The 22,525-nt window shown below is 35.0% G+C and overlaps 1 protein-coding gene across 6 annotated transcripts in view; it reads left to right on the top strand.

Annotated features, from left to right (window-relative positions):
- The window catches only part of LARP1B (La ribonucleoprotein 1B), a 117,345-nt gene extending 102,423 nt beyond the window's left edge, over window positions 1-14,922 (top strand). For 4 of the 6 annotated variants that reach the window (XM_039256245.1, XM_039256247.1, XM_039256244.1 and 1 more), the window contains 5 exons: window positions 5,776-5,936; window positions 6,311-6,455; window positions 10,858-10,967; window positions 11,678-11,805; window positions 14,649-14,922. In XM_039256245.1, coding sequence (XP_039112176.1) covers window positions 5,776-5,936; window positions 6,311-6,455; window positions 10,858-10,967; window positions 11,678-11,805; window positions 14,649-14,786 — 682 coding nt within the window. In that variant the 3' untranslated portion in view covers window positions 14,787-14,922. Of the gene's footprint in view, window positions 1-5,743; window positions 5,937-6,310; window positions 6,456-10,857; window positions 10,968-11,677; window positions 11,806-14,648 lie in introns of those variants that run through there. The other 2 variants (XR_005532485.1, XM_039256246.1) reach the window with 2 other exon arrangements.
- Window positions 14,923-22,525: the final 7,603 nt, after the last annotated feature.

Below are 22,525 nucleotides of genomic sequence, written 5' to 3'. Positions count from 1 at the left end.
ATTAGGAAAAGTTTGTTTTTTTCTATTTTGTAAGATGTTCTTATTGAGTATAAAATTCTTTGATGGTTCTAGGTATAGATATGGATATATGTATATAAATGTGTCTGACACACCAAGTATTTATCCTGCTTGTGTTCCTCTGAAATTAGTGGATTTATTGTTTGTTGTCTTTTATTAGGTTGGGAAAATTTTCATCTCTTAGCTCATCAAATATTTCTTGCTATGTGTTCTTGTTGTTTATTCCCCTTCTGGGATTCCAATTACATGTACATTAGACCGTTTACTAATATCTCACAACTCTTAGTTGATCTGATCTTATATTCTACTCTTTTTCTCTCTATAATTCATGTTGGATAGTTTTGATTGACCTGTGTTCAAGTTTACTAATGCTTTCTTCAACTGTGTCCAGTCTCCTGATAAACTCATCATGGGAATTCTCTATTTTTGATATTGTGCTTCATATATTTTGTATTACCATGTGACGTTGTAATAATAGTTTTCCTGCTGAAATTCTGTTATGCATGTTGTTTTCCTTTTCCATGAGATCCTTCAACATATTAATCTAATCATAGTTACTATTTTTTAAATTTTTGAATAGTTTATTTTCAAGTTGGTTTCCATATAACACCCAGTGCCCATCCCCACAGGTGCCCTCCTCTATGCCCATCACCCCCTTCCCCTCTCCCCTACCCCCATCAGCTCTCAGTTTGTTCTTGGTATTCAAGAGTCTCTCATGGTTTGTCTCCCTCCCTCTCCCCAACTATTTTTCCCCTTCTCCTCCTCCATGATTCTCTGTTAAGTTTCTCCTGTTCCTCTTATAAGTGAAAACATATGGTATCTGTCCTTCTCTGCCTGACTTATTTCGCTCAGCATAACACTCTCGAGTTCCATCCACATTGCTACAAATGGCCAGTTTTCATTTTTTCTCATTGCCGTGTAGTATTCCATTGTATAGATAAACCACATCTTCTTGATCCATTCATCAGTTGATGGACATTTAGGCTCTTTTTGTGATTTGGCTATTGGCGAAAGTGCTGCTGTGAACATTGGGGTCCATGTGCCCCTATGCATTATCACTCCTGTATACCTTGGGTAAATTCTAGCAGTGCCATTGCTGTCATAGTGGAGTTCTGTTGTTGATTTTTTGAGGAACCTCCACACTGTTTTCCAGAGGGGCTCCACCAGTTTACATTCTCCCGACAGTGTAGAAGAGTGCCTGTTTCTCCACATCCTCGCCAGTATCTAGAGTCTCCTGATTTGTTCATTTTAGCCACTCTGACCACCGTGAGGTGGTATCAGTGTGGTTTTGATATGTATTTCCCTGATGATCAGTGATGCTGAGCATCGTTTCATGTGTCTGTTGGCCATCTGGACACCCTCTTTGGAGAAGTGTCTGTTCATGTCTTCTGCCCATTTCTTCACTGGATTATTTGGTTTTTGTATGTGGAGTTTGGTGAGTTCCTTACATATTTTTTATTTTTTTTAAGTATTTTTGAGTGAGCAAGAGAGTGTAAGTAGAGGAAGAGCAGAGAGAGAGGAAGACAGAAGATCTGAGTGGGGCTCGTCCTCACCAATCATAAGGTCATAACCGTGTCAAAGTGGACACTTAACTGACTGAGGTACCCAGGTGCCCCTAATCATAGTTAATGTGCATTGTGTGATCATGCCAGCAGGCATCTGTAAGTCTCATTCTGTTTAATTTTCTTGTTATATCTGTCTCATAAATTTTTATTGAATTCTAGATTCTTATTGCTTCATTATTGGTGTATAGAAATGCAACAGATTTCTGCACATTGATTCTATATCCTGTGACTTTGCTGAATTTGTGTATTAGTTCTAGCAATCTTTTGGAGTCTTTCAGGTGTTCTATATAGAATGCTACATGTCATCTGCAAATAGTGAAAGTTTCACTACTACTTTGCCCATTTGGAGGCCCTTTATTTCTTTTTCTTTTCTGATTGCTGAGGCTAAGACTTCTAGTACTATGTTAAATAACAATGATGAAAGTGGACACTCTTGCCTTGTTCCTGACTACAGAGGAAAAGCTTTCAGTTTTTCCCCATTGAGGAGGATATTAGCTGTGGGCCTTTTATATTTTGCCTTTATGATGTTGAGGTATGTTCCCTCTATCCCTACTTTGTTGAGGGTTTTGATCAAGAATAGATGCTATAATTTGTCAAATACTTTTTCTGAATGTATTAACAGGATCATATCATTCTTATCCTTTCTTTTTTTAATGTGGTGTATTGTGTTGATTGATTTGTGAATATTGAACCACTCTTGCCGCTCAGGAATAAATCCCACTTGATCACAGTGAATAATTCTCTTAATGTACTGTTGAATTTTATTTGCTACTATCTTCCTGAGAATTTTTTCATCCATGTTCATCAGGGATATTGGTCTGTATTTCTCCTTTTTAGTGGGGTCTTTGGTTTTGGAATCAAGGAAATGCCGGCTTCCTAGAATGTGTTTGGAAGCTTTCTCTCCATTTCTATTTTTTGGAACAGTTTGAGAAGAAGAAATATTAACTGTTCTTTAAATGTCTAGTAGAATTTCCCTGGAAAGCCATCTGGCCCTCGACTTTTGTTTATTAGGAGATTTTTGATTACTAATTCAATTTCTTTGTTGATTATGGGACTTTTCAAATTTTCGATTTTTTTCCTATTTCAGTTTTGGTAGTTTGTATGTTTCTAGAAATGTGTCCATTTCTTCCAGATTGCTCAGTTTGTTGGCATATAGTTTTTCATAATATACTCATAATTGTTTGCATTTCTGTGGTGTTGGTTCTGATCTCTTCTTTATTGTTTGTGATTTTATCTATTTGGTTCCTTTCTCTTTTCTTTTTGATAAGTCTGGCTAGGGGTTTATCAATTTTGTTCTTTGAAAGAATCAGCTCTTAGTTTTGTTAATCTGTTCTGTATATTGTTTGTTTGTTTCTATATCATTTATTTCTGCTCTTATCTTTATTATTTCCCTTCTGCTGGCTTTAGGCTTTATTTGCTCTTCCTTTTCCAGCTCCTTTTGGTGTAAGGTTACGTTATTATTTGAGATTTTTCTTGCTTCTTGAAATAGGCCTGAATTGCAATATACTTTCCTCTTAGGACTCTTTGCTGCATCCCAAAAGGTTTGGACTATCATGTTTTCATTTTCATTTGCTTCATGTATTTTTAATTTCTTCTTTAATTTTGCCATTCATTCTTTAGTAGGATGTCCTTAACCTCCATGTATTTGAGGGCTTTCTAGATTTTTTTCTTGTGATCTCAAGTCTCATATAGCATTCTGATCTGAAAATATCTATGGTATGATCTTGATCTGTGGTATCTTGTTATGGCAGCCTGAGCTGTCTAATACAGATATGTATATATATATTTTTAACTGAAAATAAGTGTGAGGATGTGTAGAAACTGGAACCCTTGTGCATTGCTTGTGGAAAATGCTGCAGCCACTATGGAAAACAGTTTGGCATTTTCTCAAAATTCTAAAACATAGAATTACTATATGACCCAGTTATTCTACTCTAAGGTATATACCCAAAAGAATTGAAAATAAGGAGTTGAACAAACACTTTTATGTCCATATTTATAGAAATATTACTCATAATAGCCAAAAGACGAAAACAATCCAGTGTCCATTAACAGATGACTGCATAAACACAATATGGTATCATACAGTGGAATATTCAACCATATAAAAGAATGAAATTTTAATTTATGCAGCAACATCGATGGACCTTGAAAACATGCTTATTAAAATAAGGCAGACTCTGAAGGGTAAATATAGTATGATCCCACTTGTATGAGGTATCCAGAATAGTCCAGTGTAAATAGAGAAAGTAGAATAGAGGTTATTGGGAGCTGAAGGAAGGAGGAAAGGGCTAGTTATTGTTTAATAGAGTTTTTTGGGGGATGATAAAGAAGTTTTAGGTATAGATATTGGTGATGTTATATAACATTGTGAGTAGCTAATGCTGATGTATAATAAGCATGCTTAAGAATGTCAAAAATTGTAAATAGCATATATATTTAACCATACAAACAGACATGCATGCACACACTCCTAAAAAAATCACCACTGATTTTATTAGGGAAGTTTTTAAGTATTAGTGGAAACTGTCAGGCTCATGGTCACAAATACAAGGTTTCCAAGATTCCAATATTTGTCTAAGAACTCAGAGTTTTCCTTGACATTAGAGATTCATTTTGTTCGTTTTCAGAGAAATGTCTGACACAAAATGCAATCTGAATATCCGTAATTTGCTGTTTTCTAATTAAAAATGTTGTTGCAAGAAAAATCAGCAAGGTCAGCTCACTACTTTATGACAAGTGCTTTGACTGAAGACAACTGTTTTAGTTTGAGCTGCTATAACAAACATGCAATGGACTAAAGCATTTATTTCTCACAGTTCCAGGATCAGGGGTACCAATGGGTCCAGTATCTGCTGAGGGCCTACTTTGCAGATGGCCATCTACTTGTATCCTCTTATGGTGAACAGAGAGAGGAAGCTAGCCTATCCCATGTTTCTTTTTATAAGGGCACTCTCCCCACTCATCAACTCTACCCTCATTACTTAATTACCTCCTAATACCATCTTATTAGAGGCTAGAAATTCAACATTCAGTCCATAAAAATAGCCACTGTATTTTGATACTGCTGCAAAAGTGCTTTATGCTTTCCATTTTTTAAAATTGTGATTAAAAACTCACATAACAAAAATTTTACCATTTTAACTGTTTTTAAGTGTACAGTTCAGTAGTGTTAAGTATATTCACATTGTTGTGAAACAATTCCAGAACTTTTTCATTTTGCAAAACTAAAGCTTTTGTCCCATACAATAAGACAAGTACTCAAGGGTTGAGATTTCATAACGTTAATTTTTTTGCTTAATCAAGGATTCCTTAAGTTGAAAGTGGTACTTTTTGAAACTTACAGTCACTAGTATGTAAAATATGGTGGCTGTGCCTCAATTTGCATTAGCAATTTTATACACCATTGCTTTAGAACTATCAGTGCAAATTCGAATACACTGAAAAGGGCAAATAATACCTTAGTGTTAGTATGAAAATAGTTTTGAGTGGCTGACTTCCTAAAGGGATCTTGGGAAGCTTTCAAGCATTCTTAGGCTACACTTTGAAAACCACTGATTTAGATCAGCATCTTAGGAAGATCACTTTGCAAAAAATAAATAAAACAAAACACAGGAAGATCACTTCAGTGGTAAGATAGAGGAGGGAGACCAGTTAGTTCGAGTGAAGGAAGAAGAAAGCCTATATTTGAATAACGGAGTGTAGATGAAAAGGCAGATTTAGGTGAGATTTCAGAAGTGGAATTGATATACAGAACTGCAGGTATGTCTTTGGATTCATAAAATTATTATCTTTGTGCCAGATTTTATTCCTCATTTCCATTTACCCAATGTACATCATTTACCTAATTACTCAAGAAAATTGAAATTTTCTCTAGTATCATAAGAAACTAAACTAAAAACTAAACTAAACTGGATCCAGAATAGGAATAAGCTAGTTATTCAGTTATGTGCTTCTCCTTACTGCTTTAGTTTGAAAATTTATAACCCTGTTCTTTATCAACTTCTGCATATATCTATGTGTTGAACATAAATAGCAATCCAAATATATATCTTTATGTCTTAGTTTAGTTTTAGGGACTAATGTCTTTTCCACTGTTCAGACACAATAACAAACAAATAGTACAAATTGGTTTAAAAACTTGGTTCTTGATATTTCAGTTTGAAGACTTTTTTCCCCCCTCCTCAAACAGCAGTTCAAATGCCTCTCCTTCAGAAGGTGCACCACTAGTAGGAAGTTATGGATGTACTCCTCATTCATTCCCAAAGTTCCAGCACCCTTCTCATGAACTTTTGAAGGAAAATGGCTTTACCCAACAAGTGTACCACAAGTATCGTCGAAGATGCCTAAGTGGTAAGATGCTTGTCCTTAAAATAGCTATATTTTAAATTAAAATATAATATTAGAAAGTATGACATTTAATATCAGGTTAAGATATTCTTTTTTTATAATTACCTTAAGTAAATGTGTTTATACACATTTTTTATTCATGTATTTTGTAGCTTATATACATTAGGAAATGAAGTTTAGTATATTCTTGTTACTATTGGCAAATGCTTAAATTTGATCAGTGAATCAAAACGGATTAATATTTGTTCCTTATTTAGAAGAAAGCCAAGTACATTTTAGAGATTAACATGTTTTAGTTTTCCTTATTTTGAGTTATATAAAATGTCTGATGTTTTGACGTTAACAAAAAAATGTTTTATTATTTTAACTTTTTCCAGAGAGAAAACGCTTGGGAATTGGCCAGTCCCAAGAAATGAATACCCTCTTTCGTTTCTGGTCCTTTTTCCTCAGAGATCACTTCAATAAAAAAATGTATGAGGAATTTAGACAACTTGCTTGGGAAGATGCAAAAGAAAATTACAGGTCAAATATTTTCTCACATTTTACAGTTGAAGGGAGTTTTCAAAAATAATTTAAAAAGTGGTTAAAGTAACCCAGTTTTGAACTGTGAAAGTAGAACAACATAACTGGGGACAGGGCTGTATTAGTTTCCTATTGCTGCACAGAAAACTACCCCAAAACTCAGAAGAGGGAAACAATAAACATTTATTAGTTTACAATTTCTAAGGGTCAAGACTCTAGGAACAGCTTAGCTGAGTGGTTCTGACTCAAATGTCTCATGTGCAATCAAGGTGTCAGACCTGGCTACAGTCTCTAAAGACTTAGGCTGGAGGATCCTCGTCAAGCTTATTCACCTGGCTGAAGCTCCAGTTTTTCACCACATAGGCCACCACTGGGCATTTAACGACATGACTTCAGAGCAAATGATCTCAGAAAGGTGGAGACCTTCCAAGACGAAAGTCTTGGTGTCTTGTATAACCTATGCTTGAAAGTGACATACAATCACTTCTGCTGCGTTGTGTTGTGGCACATAGACCAACCTTGGTACCATCCCTGGTGGGAGGAGATAACGTTGTGAATACCAGGAGGTAGGATCATCTGGAAACATCTTAGGGGTTGGCACAAAGGCCACATGAAATTTGAAAGAGCCGTTAGAGATTTCCTTGCATATGCACATACATCCCCAAATTGATAAATACTTGGAGCCAAATTAGTTGTTAAGATGTCTTGAGCCAAGAAAAAATAAGGCCTCTCATGATACGTCCACATTCATCTGTCACATCTCATTTTTTCATCCTAGTGCTCTAGACAACAGTAGTACGGAACGTATTTTCTGGATGACCCAAGCTCTTGCCTCTAGATGGTTATATGTATTCTTACCTCTGCTTATTCTGCTTGTCTCTTCTTCCTCTCTCTGCTTTGCTAACTCATGCAAGCAGTTTATTCCTGGAAAGGGGAAGAAAAGAAGAAGAGATGGAAAGAAGAAAAAAGGATAATTTTATGCTCAATATTTACCTAAATTTACCATTCTTCAAGTTCTAAAAATGGATTCTACTTGTAAATCTTAAATAAGAATATATTGTTAACATCTCAGATATTGTGATCTTTGAGATGAATACAAAATGTTACAAAAAATTTTTCTGGTAAAAAATTATATTTGTCCTGACTTGTGGAAAAATAGACTTTCATTTTCATCCAGAATCTTTATTTTCATTAGGAATGATAGATCCATGATATGTGTACCTCTGTTTCTCTCACTTCTATTCCTGACATCTCTAATTAATCCCAGAACTACTTAATAATGTTCTTGAATTCAGATTTATAGTCTTTCTTATCACAGTTTTAATAGCTACTGCCAGTTTACCAGGTTGGGTACAAAAGGCAAAATTTGCTATTTCTGATTTTGATGTTATTCAAATACATTGAGAACAAAACATTTTGATGTTATTCAGACTTTGGTTTGCTACTCATTAGTGGGTTGTGAAATCAGTTTAGTAGTTTGAAAAATGTCAGACTGCACTAGACATAGTAAGGTAAATTTTTTTTTTTACAATTTATACATACATGCAAATTTAGAATTGTTTGCAAAACTTATGTATGCTTTTTTATATATGTGAATGTTGTGTCACCAGATAAAATATTTTTCTTACTATTGGATTTAGAAAAGTTTGAGGGCCACCTGGGTGGCTCAGTCCTGAGGTTGACCATCCAACTCTTGATTTTGGCTTAGGTCATAATCCCAGGGTCTTGGGATTCTTGCTTAAGATTCTCTCTCCCCCTCATGCTTTCTCTCTCTGTAAAATAAAAAGAAAGGTTTGAAAGTCACTGTTATAATTAATCTCAGTGTCTTTTGCTGTTTCTGCAAACAATTTCTGTTTGTTCTTCAGGACTTTCTAATAAATGCCCATGCCTATCCAAGTCTAGGTTGGGAATTCTTCTTCTGTGTTCCTATATTAGTCTGTATGTTTCTAGTAGCTTTTTAACACATAATTTTGGGTCTGTTTCTGCAATGTTGGTGATTAACCTGGATTAGCTCTTCCTTAGGAAGTATGTAGCACAGTTGTTAAGCATCTGAAGGCTTTGAAATCAGGCCTAAATTTGAGTCCCAGTCTATTAACTCACTGTGAGTTGTCAAGTTATTAATCACAACAAGCTTTAGCTTCTTTATCTATAAAGTAGGGGAAATTGTGGTAGATACCCTCAAAAGATTATTGTGAATATTAAACAAAACAGAACATATAAGGTCTTAACGTATTACCTGATACACAGTAAGTACTCAATAAATTGTTACTGTTATTAGAAAGAAGATCAGTACTGAATCTATCCATTGACTAAATTTAGCAGTAGGATAGTTTTAAGAAGGAAGGAGAGAAATAACCTTTATTGTCTTTAATATGCCATCTCTGATCTAAGTGCTTTATAAATATTATGTCATCTGTTCTTGAAAAGTAGGATATTGTTATCCCCATTTTCAGGGATGTAATTACAGGCCTAGAATTCAAATACAGTTATTTCTGCTTCTCATCCTTTATATTTTCTACTCATCTAAGCTATCTCACAATGAGGGGTAAGTGGATAAATGACAACTGGCCATTTGCCCCTGCCCTTCACTCTGGCAGTTATGCTGCATAGTTGGTTTGTTATTGATGTTAAGCTTCTGGTCTTTGGAATTGGTTTGCTAAAAAATAAGACTAAAAATCTAAACATTGTAGTAGTCTATTGGCCTTTACCAATAACCTTTAAGAATTCTAACATTCTTCTAGAATGTTATTTACTTGATAAAACCCAAAAAGCTCTCAATTCTGCTTTCAAGGAAGGAAGGAAGGGAGGGAAGAAAAGACAGAGGCATAGGCTTCACTGCCAATGATTTGGATTTCATTTGTTTGGAGCAAAAGCCTTGGCATCAGTATTTTTTAAAAGCACTCCAGATGATTCTTATATATAGCCAAGGTTGAGATATCAATGATTTATACTTCTATTTACATATAAATACATAAATTAATATCAATATAATATCCCATAAGAGGAGTATCAAGGCGTGCTCGTCATTTCTGACCTGGTGGTTACTTAGTCCTTAGACCTCTAGCCTTCAGTCATATAAGCTCAAAGAATAGTATCACTTATGGCTACCGAAACAAGGGGCTCAGGTCAGTGTGTGGGTGTAGTTGGTAGTCCTACATTTCTGTTGGTGGCTTGCCAAGAAACCTATTTATTCTTCTGGACATATCACCACTTTCCATCTTGTAAATAAGCTAGTTATAAAAGACACACACACACGCACACCTTTTTGTGAATAAAAGCCAGGCAAAATTATGTTACCAGTAGTGAAGAAATTGTAGTGTTTATTCCACTAAGGCACCCAGAATGATTTAAGGATTCTAAGAATCTATTAATTGTGACTTGTTTTAGTTGAGTAGGCTAGACATTGTCCTTTTACTGCTTCTCGGAAGACTGTATTCACTGTCATGGGTTCTGCTTATCACCATTAATTAAAGATTGAGCCCATGTAGTTTGCTGATCCACTGTCCAAAATTTGTCTTGGGTTTTCTAGGTAGTTTTAAAAGAAAACAAGGATATTTGCTTCCTGATTAATGTAGTGATTACAGTTATTTTAGCCAAATATGAAATGTACTTTATAATTAAAGTAGGGGAGGTCTATTAGGAGCCATTTAATTAGGTTTGTCATTTATAGTTAAGTAGGTCAACTACACATAGGGTCTAGGGCACAAGAGTATCGTCTTTATCTCTCCTGAGTAAAGATTATGTTCAAGAGTATTTAAAACCATGCACAAACACACCATTATAAACCTTAGTTTGGAAAAAATCTAAAACTTTCTTTCTTTTTTTTTTTTTTTTTTAATATTTTTATTTATTTCTAGGGGAGAGAGAGAGAGACAGCGTGAGCAGGGGAGGGTCAGAGAGAGAGGGAGAGTCACAGTCCGAAACAGGCTCCAGGCTCTGAGCTGGCAGTCAGCACAGAGCCCGACGCGGGGCTTGAACCCACGAACTGCGAGATCATGACCTAAGCGAAAGCCGGACGCTTAACCGACTAAGCCACCCAGGCGCCCCTAAAACTTTCTTAATGTCACTAACTCTTTTGACCATTTTAGAAATACCAGGAAGAAATCCTCTGTCCAAAGGAGCCGTACTCCGGTTGTCCACAGGCTGCCTCTCATTCTACAGGTTCCCAGTATAGTTCCATGAGGTGCTGTGGCTGAGTGAATAAAAAGAGCAAAGCCATCCAGGGATTACTAATTACCCATTACAGCTTTAAAAACCTGCATATTAAAAATTACATTTAAGTCTTTATTTTTTTGCTTGGGGTTATTTGTGCCATGTTTCCTTGTTTTAGTGCTGCTAAGTATGAAATCTTTGGATTGACATAGCAAAATTTTTATTGTAAACCATTTATTTCCTTTTGCAGGTATGGATTAGAATGTCTGTTCAGGTTTTATAGTTACGGACTAGAAAAGAAATTCCGACAAGAAATTTTTAAGGACTTCCAAGAAGAAACCAAAAAAGACTACGAATCTGGTAAAACAAAACAAAACAAAAAACCCCAATAATCTTATTTTATTTAGAAATTGTAAACCTGAGTCAATAAATAGAGAAAGTTCAGAACTTTTTTCAGAATAGGCCATTTAAGACCTTCAGGCCACTATTATGGTTCTTGATGAAGGATGGATGGAGCACCATATAGTAAGAAGGTCATTCCTGTGAGGTCTTAGAAAATGACTACACCCATGTGTTTTCCTTTATGAAGTAGTATTTTGCCATTTTCCCCTTGACAAACATGAAGATGATACTCACTGATGTTCTGTTACTTGAAAATTCTTTGTAACATCAGCAGGTATGCTTGGAAAGATGGACTAGCACAGTGGGTAACAGTGCAGATTTGGGGCTAGATCCATAAGTCTGAATCCCATTTCCACTACTTAGTAGCTGTGTGACCTTGGTTAATTACTTAACTTTGTTAGCCTCAGTTTACTCATCAGTAATACACATAAGTACCTATATTACAGGGTTATATATGGTTCGAATTCGTTTAGTGTATAAAATCTAAATAATACCTGTTACATCGGAGATGCTTACTAAATGTTAGCTGCCATTATTATTACGTCTTATTCTCAGGAACTAGATAAAGTGTTCACTGGAAGATAAATGATCAATTGCTGGTAGGATCATGTTCAATATGAATCATTTAAAAATTTCTGTATAACGTGTATACTTTTCTTTGTTATTAGGTCAGCTGTATGGATTAGAAAAGTTTTGGGCTTATCTAAAATATTCTCGATCTAAGACGCAGTCTATTGACCCAAAACTTCAGGAATATCTCTGTAGCTTCAAGAGGTTAGAAGACTTCCGCATTGATGTAAGTTTTAAGTCCTTTCTTCTTTAGTCTTTTTATTACCTTTAGATTTTGAGCTATCTGTGACTTTCTTAACTTGGATTTTACAACTTTTATTTTAACTTTTTATTTCTCAATTTTAATTTCCTAGTTTTGAAATCGAACTTTAAAACAGTTGCTAAAATAGTACAGAGAAATACCATATACTCTGTTTACCCAGATTTCCCAAGTATTATTAACATCTTACATAACCACAGTCCAATTGTCAGTTCGCTTTAATTTTGATAAACCCCTATAATTAAACATTTTATAGATTTAGTAACTTTTATATGGGCATGTTACTAATTTCTCACACCAGTTTGAAGATTGTTCACTTTCTATGTGCCTTTATCCTATAGTTTTTTTTTTTTTTTTTTAATATTTTTATTTATTTCTAGGAGAGAGAGAGACAGCATGAGCAGGGGAGGGTCAGAGAGAGAGGGAGTCACAGACTGAAACAGGCTCCAGGCTCCGAGCTGGCAGTCAGCACAGAGCCCGATGCGGGGCTCGAACCCACGAACCGCGAGATCATGACCTAAGCGAAAGTCGGACGCTTAACCGACTAAGCCACCCAGGCGCCCCTATCCTATAGTTTTTATAATAAGCGCTAATGTAACAAGGATTTAGGCTTCCCCACACATAACAAGAATGTTATGTATATATGTAGACACCGGACAGTAGGCTTTAAACAATTTAATTTCAAGAGGACAAGGAAAGCATTACAAAAAAAGAAAGGGATGAAAATAAGATAAAGGAAAAGGAGGAAAAAGAGAAGTAAGGAGAGAAGAATCAAAAGAACAGAAAAGAGAGGTGGAAGGAATGCTAGGTTCATCTCTGCTTAGTATTGACATTTTGTGGAAATAGGTTTGATGGCCTAGAGATGGAATTAATAGAATTGCCTGTCTTTGGCCAAGGAAACAACCCAGAAAATTAATAGGCAACCAACGGAATGGGAAAAGATAGTTGCAAATGACATATCAGATAAAGGGTTAATATCCAGAATCTATAAGGAACTCACCAAACTCCACGCCCGAAAAACAAACAACCCAGTGAAGAAATGGGCAGAAGACATGAACAGACACTTCTCCAAAGAGGACATCCAGATGGCCAACAGACACATGAAACGATGCTCAGCATCCCTCCTCATCAGGGAAATACAAATCAAAACCACACTGAGATACCACCTCACGCCAGTCAGAGTGGCTAAAATGAGCAAATCAGAGAACTCTAGATGCTGGCGAGGATGTGGAGAAACGGGCACCCTCCTGCACTGTTGGTGGGAATGTAAACTGGTACAGCCCCTCTGGAAAACAGTGTGGAGGTTCCTCAGGAAACTAACAATAGAACTCCCTTATGACCCAGCAATAGCACTGCTAGGAATTTACCCAAGGGATACAGAAATGCTGAGGCATAGGAGCACATGTACCCCAATGTTCATAGCAGCACTCTCCACAATAGCTAAAACATGGAAAGAGCCTAAGTGTCCATCAACAGATGAATGGATCAAGAAGATGTGGTTTATCTATACCATGGAATACTACATGGCAATGAGAAACAATGAAATCTGGCCATGTGTAGCAACATGGATGGACCTTGAGGGTGTTATGCTGAGCGAAATAAGTCAGGCAGAGAAGGACAAATACCATATGTTTGCACGTATAGGAGGATTAGGAGGAACTTGACGGAGGACCAAGGGGGAGAAGAAGGGCGGAAATGGTGGGGGAAAGGGAGAGAGGCAAACCATGAGAGACTCTTGAATGCTGACAAAAACTGAGGACTGATGGATGTGGGGGGGAGGGGGGGATGGGCATGAAGGAGGGCACTTTGGGGATGAGCACTGAGTGTTATGTAGAAACTAATTTGACAATAAACTATTTGTAAAAAAAAAAAAAAAAAAAAAATTTAAAAAGTAAAAAAAAAAAAAAAAAAAAAAAGAATTGCCTGTCTTTGAAATTAAAGTGTTTCTGGAGTGGCCTAGCCAGTTCTTTCACAAACACATCCTTGCTCTGTAATAGTGACTTTTGCCCTATCTGAGCAGGAACTAAGAATTCAGGCCTCCGCTTTTTAAATACAATAGAAGATTAGAGAGGAGGTTATGGTCTTCTCTACAAATGAAATATTAGTCTGGTGGTGTATAGTTCTGGGCTCCCAAATCTTTGTAATTGGAAAGGCCTTAAAAGCTGTTTTGTTTTGTTTTGTTTTGTTTTGTTTTTTTTTTTTTTTTAGTGCAGAATATGTTTTCACTGCCTACCCTCACAGTCCAAGGGGATTTGGGAGCTTTATGGATATTTATGTTTGAAAATGTTTAAAATTAGCACATCAGTAATCCTTTCCAGCCTCCTTATCCTGGAAACCCTAGATAAACTTTCAAACTTGCTATAGATTATTTAACTTGGTCTTTTTACCCCCTGCTGCTTTCATTTATCTGTTAAACATTATCATTCAAACAAGCCTAAGATAGGTGTTTAGGGTTGAAAGGGACTAGAGTTGACAGAAGTTGAATAAAGCAGAAAAATAGCCTCTTTGAAACATTTTCTTTGAGGCAGGGACCCAGCCATATTATTTAGGCTCTGCAGTGTAGTTCAAGCCCCAAAACAAAGAGCATTTTGATAAACACATGTTGAGTGAAAGAATGAACAAATACTAGTAGGCTGATTTATTTGAGGAAGAAATGTAATACTTTAAATTGCTGTTCAGTTTTTGTTATGCTAATAAATCTTCTCAAGTGCCAACTTAGTTTCCTTCTGTGTTTAAAAAGTCTGGCCTAAGATTCTAAAGGGAGGAAAAATAGTAAAATTGTCGCTATTATTGTCTTTCATAATTTGCAGCCCCCTATTAGTGAGGAATTTGGAAGAAAAAGACATTCATCTACATCTGGTGAGGACAGTAGTCGTCATAGACTTCCATCTAATTCCTCTACAAAGCTACCAAATGCTGCTAAGCCTACATCTGCTCATCAGCTTTAGGTCCCAATAAACTCTCCCAGAAGGAATACTTCACAGGAGTCCGTGACAATTCACACCAGAAAAGTGCTGCCTCAGTTTCAACAGATGGTGAAATGCCTGAGAAATAGACTCTTATGAAAATCATTTGCCCTTGAAATCAACATTTACATCAGCATTTATTTGGGAAAAATCTTCTGATGTTTAATTGTGATAATCTCAAAAAAGAAAAAAGGAAGAAAAGTGGTAGCATTTTTTTCTAACAAGATAAATTCTGAAACTATTTTCCCTGATGTCATGAGCAAGGATAGTTTTGGTGACCTTTTACAGTGATCCTCTAGTAATGTATTTTGGTCTCAGTATTTCTTTTTTAAGCAATTGTTTACAAGAACAGCATTCCTTAAATATATACAAAAACAATACAAGGAATGCCTAACATTTCAGCTCATACTTCTTAAAGAAGATATAGTATGTTGTATTCATCTCTTCTATAGAGCTTTCCCAAAGAATCCAATTACCCCATTATCAATTCATATTTGAACTTATCAAAAACAAAGGAAGATTATGTATATATTTTTTAAATTCAGAAAAAGAATAGGAAATGATACATTTGCTTTTCTTTTTGATATATAGCTCAAGGAAACTTTTTTCTTTTCTTTTCTTTTCTTTTTTTTACCAAAGTAGAACAATATTGCAGTTAAATTGAAGTATGAAGTATGTGCACTTTGGATGCTGGGTTTGCTTTTTTCCCCCTAGTCATACCTCATGATTTCCATAGTTATTTTTGTGCTGGTGTGGAGTGTTCTGAATTGGTGTCAGCTGGTTACATATTAGAAGAGATTTGCTTTTTGTGATTCTGTATAAACCTGAACAAGTAATTGAAAGCTGGGTTGGAATATTGTCCTAAATCAATTAAATCTCACACCGTTTTGAATGTACCTGCTGTTTGTACATTTGCAGGTGAGTATGTCACAAGCAGTCAAATTATCTTCAATTTAAAAGGAGTACTTTTTCCTGTTTCTTTTAGTTTTGTTTTATGCTCATGTTTTCAAGCGTTATAGCAAATTGATTTTTAATTTTTATTGCTCTTGCAACTGATGTAAATGATAGTTTCAGTTTTGTGGGAATTAAAAAAATAAAGCACTTATTCTAAATTATTTGAATTGATTTTTAATTATTTTGTTTAGAATATAGTGGAAAAGCTATAATAGTCAAATAATGCTAGTAGAAAACTGTTCTATTTTGTGAATGAAATTTCAGTTATAAGCCTATATCTATTTTTATTTACCACATATTTTCCTGGCAGAGCAGCTAGTTTAATACACTAAATTATAATTTTCTTTTTGATGTTTTTATAAAATGACAACATTGAAAAACATAGAATCTTTGGATAAATGGGCTATTCATTAGTAAATGAGACTTTTATTCATTAGTTTCACCCATGCATAAATGATAATCTGCAGTTTTGTATACAATATTTGGGAGTTATTTTGATGTGTTAATTTTAAGAAATAGATTTGAATATCTAGAAAATAAATTTACTTAGAGATGTTATAAAGAGGACGCAAAACAACTAAGGGATCAGAATAATAAATTTCTAAATGTTTTCGTAAGTGGATATGTAGTTCTGGCTTTTCACTGAGAAATTTCCAAACCATGGTTATTAGCTTTAAAGAGATCTCTTGAGATGATTTAAAAAGCTTTCTCAAATGCTTTTTGTGCTGAACACATACACCTGAAACCTGTATTTAAGGTTATTTCTACTCACCATATGCAAGTGTAAATTTGAGTGGAAAATTGTATATTTTATATGAAAATATAAAATAGTAATCAAGAGTTTTGTGATGTGTAATAAATTAAAAATTTTATATTATTTTGATTATAAAAGTAATATATGTAATTGGAAAATTTAGAAAAGCACAAAGAAGAAAATAAAGTACCTTTTTAAAAAAAGAAAAAAAATTGGTATCATGCTATACATACACTGTTATAACCTGCTTTTTTCACATATTAGAGGTGAGTGAGCATTTCCTGATGTCATTAATATTTCTACACTATAGCTTTTACAAGTTATGCAATATTCCAGCATGTACTTCACATGGCATCATATTTTATATTTAGCTAATCTCCTGTTGTTGAACTTTAGCATGTGGCCAGGTTTGAGCTGTTGTAAACAACAGTTTAACTAACTGAGCCACCCAGGTGCCCTGTGGTTGAAATTCTAAGTAAAAATGTGTTCCATTCTAACACTCTAGAATGGTTGCACATATGAGCAAGTGAGTACCAAGAGATCATGACCTGAGCCAAAGTCGGACAGTTTAATAATATTCCTACAGCTAAATCTTTGTGTCTATATCAAATTGGAGTTGCAGGGACATTCAATTATGCCACTTCACTTTTATGAAAGACCTAGCTTAGTACAGTAATGGCTTTTCTCGTAAAAGTGAAAATCCTTTTTGGATTTCTTTTAGTTCTTGAAAACAGATACTAAGGTAGGTCTTTTGTAAAAGTAAAGTAGTATAACAAGAACTTGAGGAAAGTGAGGGATACTGCTCTTTATGCCATTTCAGTTTATGAAAGGTTTCTTCAAAATGCTCTACTCAGATGGCACAGTTGCACAGTTTTTATTTCACCAACAGCATCTGCTTTCCTACATCTTCACCAACACTAGTTATTATAAATCTTTCACTTTGATAGATTGAGAAATAAAAATATTAATGTCATCATATTAATGAGGTTACTAATGAGTGATAGTTATTGTTTATTAACTGTGTTATTTGTAGACCGCCTTTGTGTCTTTTTTGATTATCCTTTCTGATGGACTTCTAGTGCTTCTATACTCAAGAACATTAACCTTTTGCTTTCTAATTTTTATTTCCATGTTTAACATGGAATGTATAGTTTTTGGTAAAATTTTTTAAAAATTTACTCTTTAAATTTTAAACCTAAAACTCAAGCAAATAAAAGCACTATTATTCAGAGAAAAGAAAATCATTATTGACTATAAATCTAAACACCTGTACTCAAAATTTACATAAGTCCCTAGAGACTTTAGATGCTTCCTTAGGATTTTGCAGTTTTCAGTTTTATAAGTAAAAAGGCAACGTTAAAATATTTAAATCCAAACTACTTTTTTTTTTAAAAAAATAGGTGGGGGTAAGTTTAGAATTTTTTGTACTAAAAGTAGTTATAAGGAAGAAAATTATGTTTTAAAATCGATATTTTAGTTTTAAATTAGATTTTATGCTTTAAACTTGTTTTGCTAGTTTTGGACTCCACTGTGACATTCTCTCTTTCATGTTCTCTGGCATACTTCTCCTTGCTATTATACTAAACAATGTTACCACTTCCCTTTCTGTGCTTAATCTTATTTTTCAGTTAATTTTTTAGTTCTTATCAAACTGCTTATTTTTGTTTGTTCCTTTATAGGAGACTGATCCAATAGAGAGTTTTGTATCACCACTAGATGGCAGAATGGAATAAGTCAGATCTGTAGTCCTTTGACAGGAGTGTGTGTGTGTGTGTGTGTGTGTGTGTGTGTGTGTGAACTCTCGCTCCATCTTGTGGTGACATATAATTAAATCAATTACTCTTACATTCCTAATAGTCATATGTGTCTCAACAACTCATGATTACCTTGTTAGGGCAATGCCAAACTGTGTTTAAGTTATTAGTAAATAAATACGGTAACAGCATTGATTTGTATGGTTAAAGATTAAAATACTGTTGCTTTGGTTTTTTTGTCGATTTACTTTAAAATTTGAAGCACTTCATTAGCATTATTTGTGATTAACTCTCAAGATATAAACAAGCAAGAAAATTGTAAGATACATCTGTTTAAATGTGTGGCTAACCTAAGCTATGCAGTTAAATCACACAGCAAGTTAGCAAATGGATCCTGCCTGAAATATGAGAAACTTAAAATTAGATGTTACTTTTATGATTAAAGCAAATTGTTATCACACAGCTAGTTGAATGGCAGAGCAGGAACTTAAACTCAAGTAGTCTAGCCCTAGACCCAAGCTTTTCCATCTTAACCAGACTGTTCTTTAACAGTCTGAAATATTGAAACATACGGACACTGACTCTAAAACTGAACTGCAATGATTCTTAACTATTAGGAAATTGAGTGTCGAGTCTCCTGGTTAAGACTGTTAAGTTTTTTTTATCATGGACATCCTCTGCAGTAATGAATGGTGTAGTAGAACATTTAAATATGTACATTGAGTGCTATATGGTACCTCTTTGGGGAGAAAATCATGATTAGGGAAAAGTATCATTTATGTGCTTAAATGTTTTCCAGATGGTATGGTATGTAAATAAAAACTAAACCTCTTATCCAGAGCTTGATTATAAAATTTGTATTACCTTAGGGTTATTATTGTCAAGTAACAATACTATAGTGTTCATAAATAATGGTGTTAGTCTCAAAAAAGCTTGAAGGAAATATGCCACACAATAATTAAAAGGAAGCACATCTGGCTTTATACTTTACCAATTTTCCCAGTTCTGTACAATGAATCTTTTTTTTAACTTGGTCAGTAAAGACATGATTTGGTTAATAGAAAGGTTTCTACCAATATCCTATACATAGTTGCTTCGGTAATAAAAAGCAGAATGTGCTCTTTGTTGTTTTAATGTTGTTTTTTCCATTGGTATTCCAGGTTTACAATATTGAATACCTTACTTAGCATGTTTTAAGATACATTAGACCTTTATTACAACATGGACATAATCATAGTACTGCAATGTTTAACGTTAATATATTCTGGTTTCCAGTTGAAGGCCAGTATAACCTAAGAAGAGCTTTGAGAAGGGGACGATCTGTGAGACCCCAAAATTTAGTATGTAGAATTTTATATACTTACAAGTTCTTTTGGGGAGATAACCTATAGCTTTGATCAGATTCCCACCAGGATTTATGATCCCAAATACATAGAGTAGCCACTGTTCTAGAGACAACTTAGTTTATTTGTTAGAAGCATGAATTGAATCCTGGATCCCCTCAGTTCAGTCCTTCATCTACAAAGTTACATTTTTTTCATAGTGTTGTAAATATTAAATGTAAAGCATTTAACATAATATCTGTTAAAGTGCTTAGTAAACACTAGCTATTATTAGGCCTGAACCCTGGGCAAGTTATCTTTAGGACTATAAAGATATTTTCTCCAACAGGCTATGGACATTTTCTATCTTAATGTGAAACTAATCTCAAAACATTTTAGTTAGGAAAAATCAGATTATTTATGATTAGTTTGTTGTCCTAGGGTCATGAGTTATGAGCACTCTTCTGTCTTTGTGGCTCACTTACTTCAGCATGGCCAGTAGTAGGGTGCTTAGATGCTGCTATTTCTCCTGACTCGGAACAACTGACAAGAGTGTGAATTCCATGAAGTGGTCACCAGGTCATGAATCGGAACTATTGTCATGTCTCACTTTTAGTTCTCCCCTCTTATTTATTGAGTAATAATTTTGCTCATTATGTTTTTCCTGCATCACCACTGTATCACTTTTGCCTCACCATAATTATCCAGTCTCTGAGCAAGATTTGAGAATTTGCCATTCCATGACCCCTGGCCTCTCCCAGGCTCAGTGACACTCCAGTGACCTCCCCACTGCCACTCACTGCTTCACACTTCTTTTTGCATGAGCAGCATATATAATCGCAAGACCAAGGGAGGCATAAAAATACCTCCCAAGTTTGTCAAAAACACTTTTAGAAACTTCTTTGGGTTGTCAAGGCAGCATAGTATAATGCAGTGGTACCCAAATTGGGGGTAATAGTTTCAGAGGAGTTTACATCAACATAAATCATTTTAAAGGAATCAATTTCCAGATTCTCAACTTCCACAAGTACTCTTTTGTAAAACTGATTTGTCTGTTAGTATGTATGAGTTTTCTCTCCCACTTTCTCTCCCACCTTACCCATTCCAGGTATTACTTTCCATGTGAAAAGTCATTATGGGCCACACAAAGATTCATTGAGCTTTGAGAGATTCATTGAGCTCTCATAAATTCAAGATTTGCTGAATTTGTCTTTAAAAATATTTCTGTTAAAAGTAAGGCTTTGTTGGGGTGCCTGGATAGCTCGGCTGTTTGAGCATCTAACTCTTGATTTCAAGTCAGGTCATGATCCCAAGGTCTTGGGATTGAGCCTCACATCAGGTTCCATGCTGAGCATGGAGTATGCTTAAGAGTCTGTCTCTCCCTCTGCTTCTCATGTGTGCATGTGCGCGCACTCTCGGGAAAAAAAAAAAAAAGGTAAGGCTTTGATTAATTTGCTTGGTGTTCAGTGCGTTGTTTAATGGAAGAACATGTTTTTAATCAAGTCATACAGAATATAATTACTGTCCTTATTTTATCTGATAAAATGTTTAAAGTTTTCTACTTCCTATTTACAAGATATTTTAAAAATAGCTGCCAGAGAAATAATATGCTAACAATACTTAGCATATTAAAGCATTCTCTTTTGGGTCACCTGGGTGACTCAGTCAGTTTAGTGCCCCACTTCGACTCAGGTCATGATCCCTCGGTTCAGGAATTTGAGCCCTGTGTCCGTCTCTGTTCTGACAGCTCAGAGCCTGGAGCCTGCTTTGGATCCTCTCTCTCTCCGTCTCTCTCCCTCCCCCTCTCTCCCTCCCCCTCCCCCATTTGTGCTCTGTCTCTCAAAAGTAAACACTAAATTTTTTTAGCACTCTCTTTAATTAGATTTCATTAAAAAGTTGGATCATGATTCTTCTCAAGTTACGCCTTTCCAATCAGCTTGTAGCAGAGATGGCCAAGCTGTTTAATGCATTTCTCCTTTCCCTGGTGCACACTGCAAGACTGCAAGCCCATCTTCCTGCTGTTTTAGGTTTATCGGTATAATTGGTTCTGGGTTTGGAAAGGTAGAGGAACTGAGGGGCACCACTTCCAAACCTGCCCATATGAGCATGCCATTTCCATGCTCATTTTTTTCCTTTTGGGCTATGTGGAAGCCACCTCTTGAAGACAGTAGATCCCCAAGATGGAAGGAACCTGTGTACCTGAATCACTGCCTTGTCCCTTTTTGGACTCCGATTATCAAGCTATAGTCTTCTGTATTAAACCATCAAGAATTTGATGTTTATCTGTTATAGTAGCTAGTATTACCTTAACTAGTAACACAAAATTTACTACCTATGTTTAGTAATTGCCAAAATATGTATTTAGTCTTCCTCAATTCTGTACTAGTATTTGTAATAATAAATCCAGAAGGAAAAAAAATTACCAATTAGAACTTATAGCCAGAAGAAAAGTAATGAAATTTTAAATTATATACTTATTTTATGTAAGCAAGTTATATATCTGTTGATAAATAGGACTTTCAAACATTAATATGTGTTAAGACAAAAATAAGGAGAAAATAGAATGGAAATACAAGTCCCTGGAGAAGAGAAAAAGGTGTAAATTTTCTAAATGTTAAAGAAGGGCTTGCTCATACATTTAGTAGTAGATTTAAATGTTATATTTGGGTTTCATTGGATCACTTAAAAGGTGATATTTATAATTATAAGTATCAGTATTCATAGTATGCTAGAAAGTTTCACCTTTCCAACTTAAAATGAAAAAATTTAAATGTCAACTTACAACTTTGTGAAGGATACATAAGTTTTGAAAATTAGAAAGTTTTCAAACAAAAATGTTTGAACACTGATGAGAGCAGAGAAAGTGCAGGCTTTGGAGTTAATTATCTCTGCAGCCCAACTCTGGTTCTGCTACATCACTGGACATATTATGTTAAC

This window comes from Hyaena hyaena, unplaced genomic scaffold (genome assembly GCF_003009895.1).
Source record: "Hyaena hyaena isolate Hyena2069 unplaced genomic scaffold, ASM300989v1 scaffold_563, whole genome shotgun sequence".
In the NCBI taxonomy this organism is placed as follows: Eukaryota; Metazoa; Chordata; class Mammalia; order Carnivora; family Hyaenidae; genus Hyaena; species Hyaena hyaena.
The sequence above is the reverse complement of the archived record's forward strand: the minus strand, read 5'-3'. Positions and strand labels throughout refer to the sequence as shown.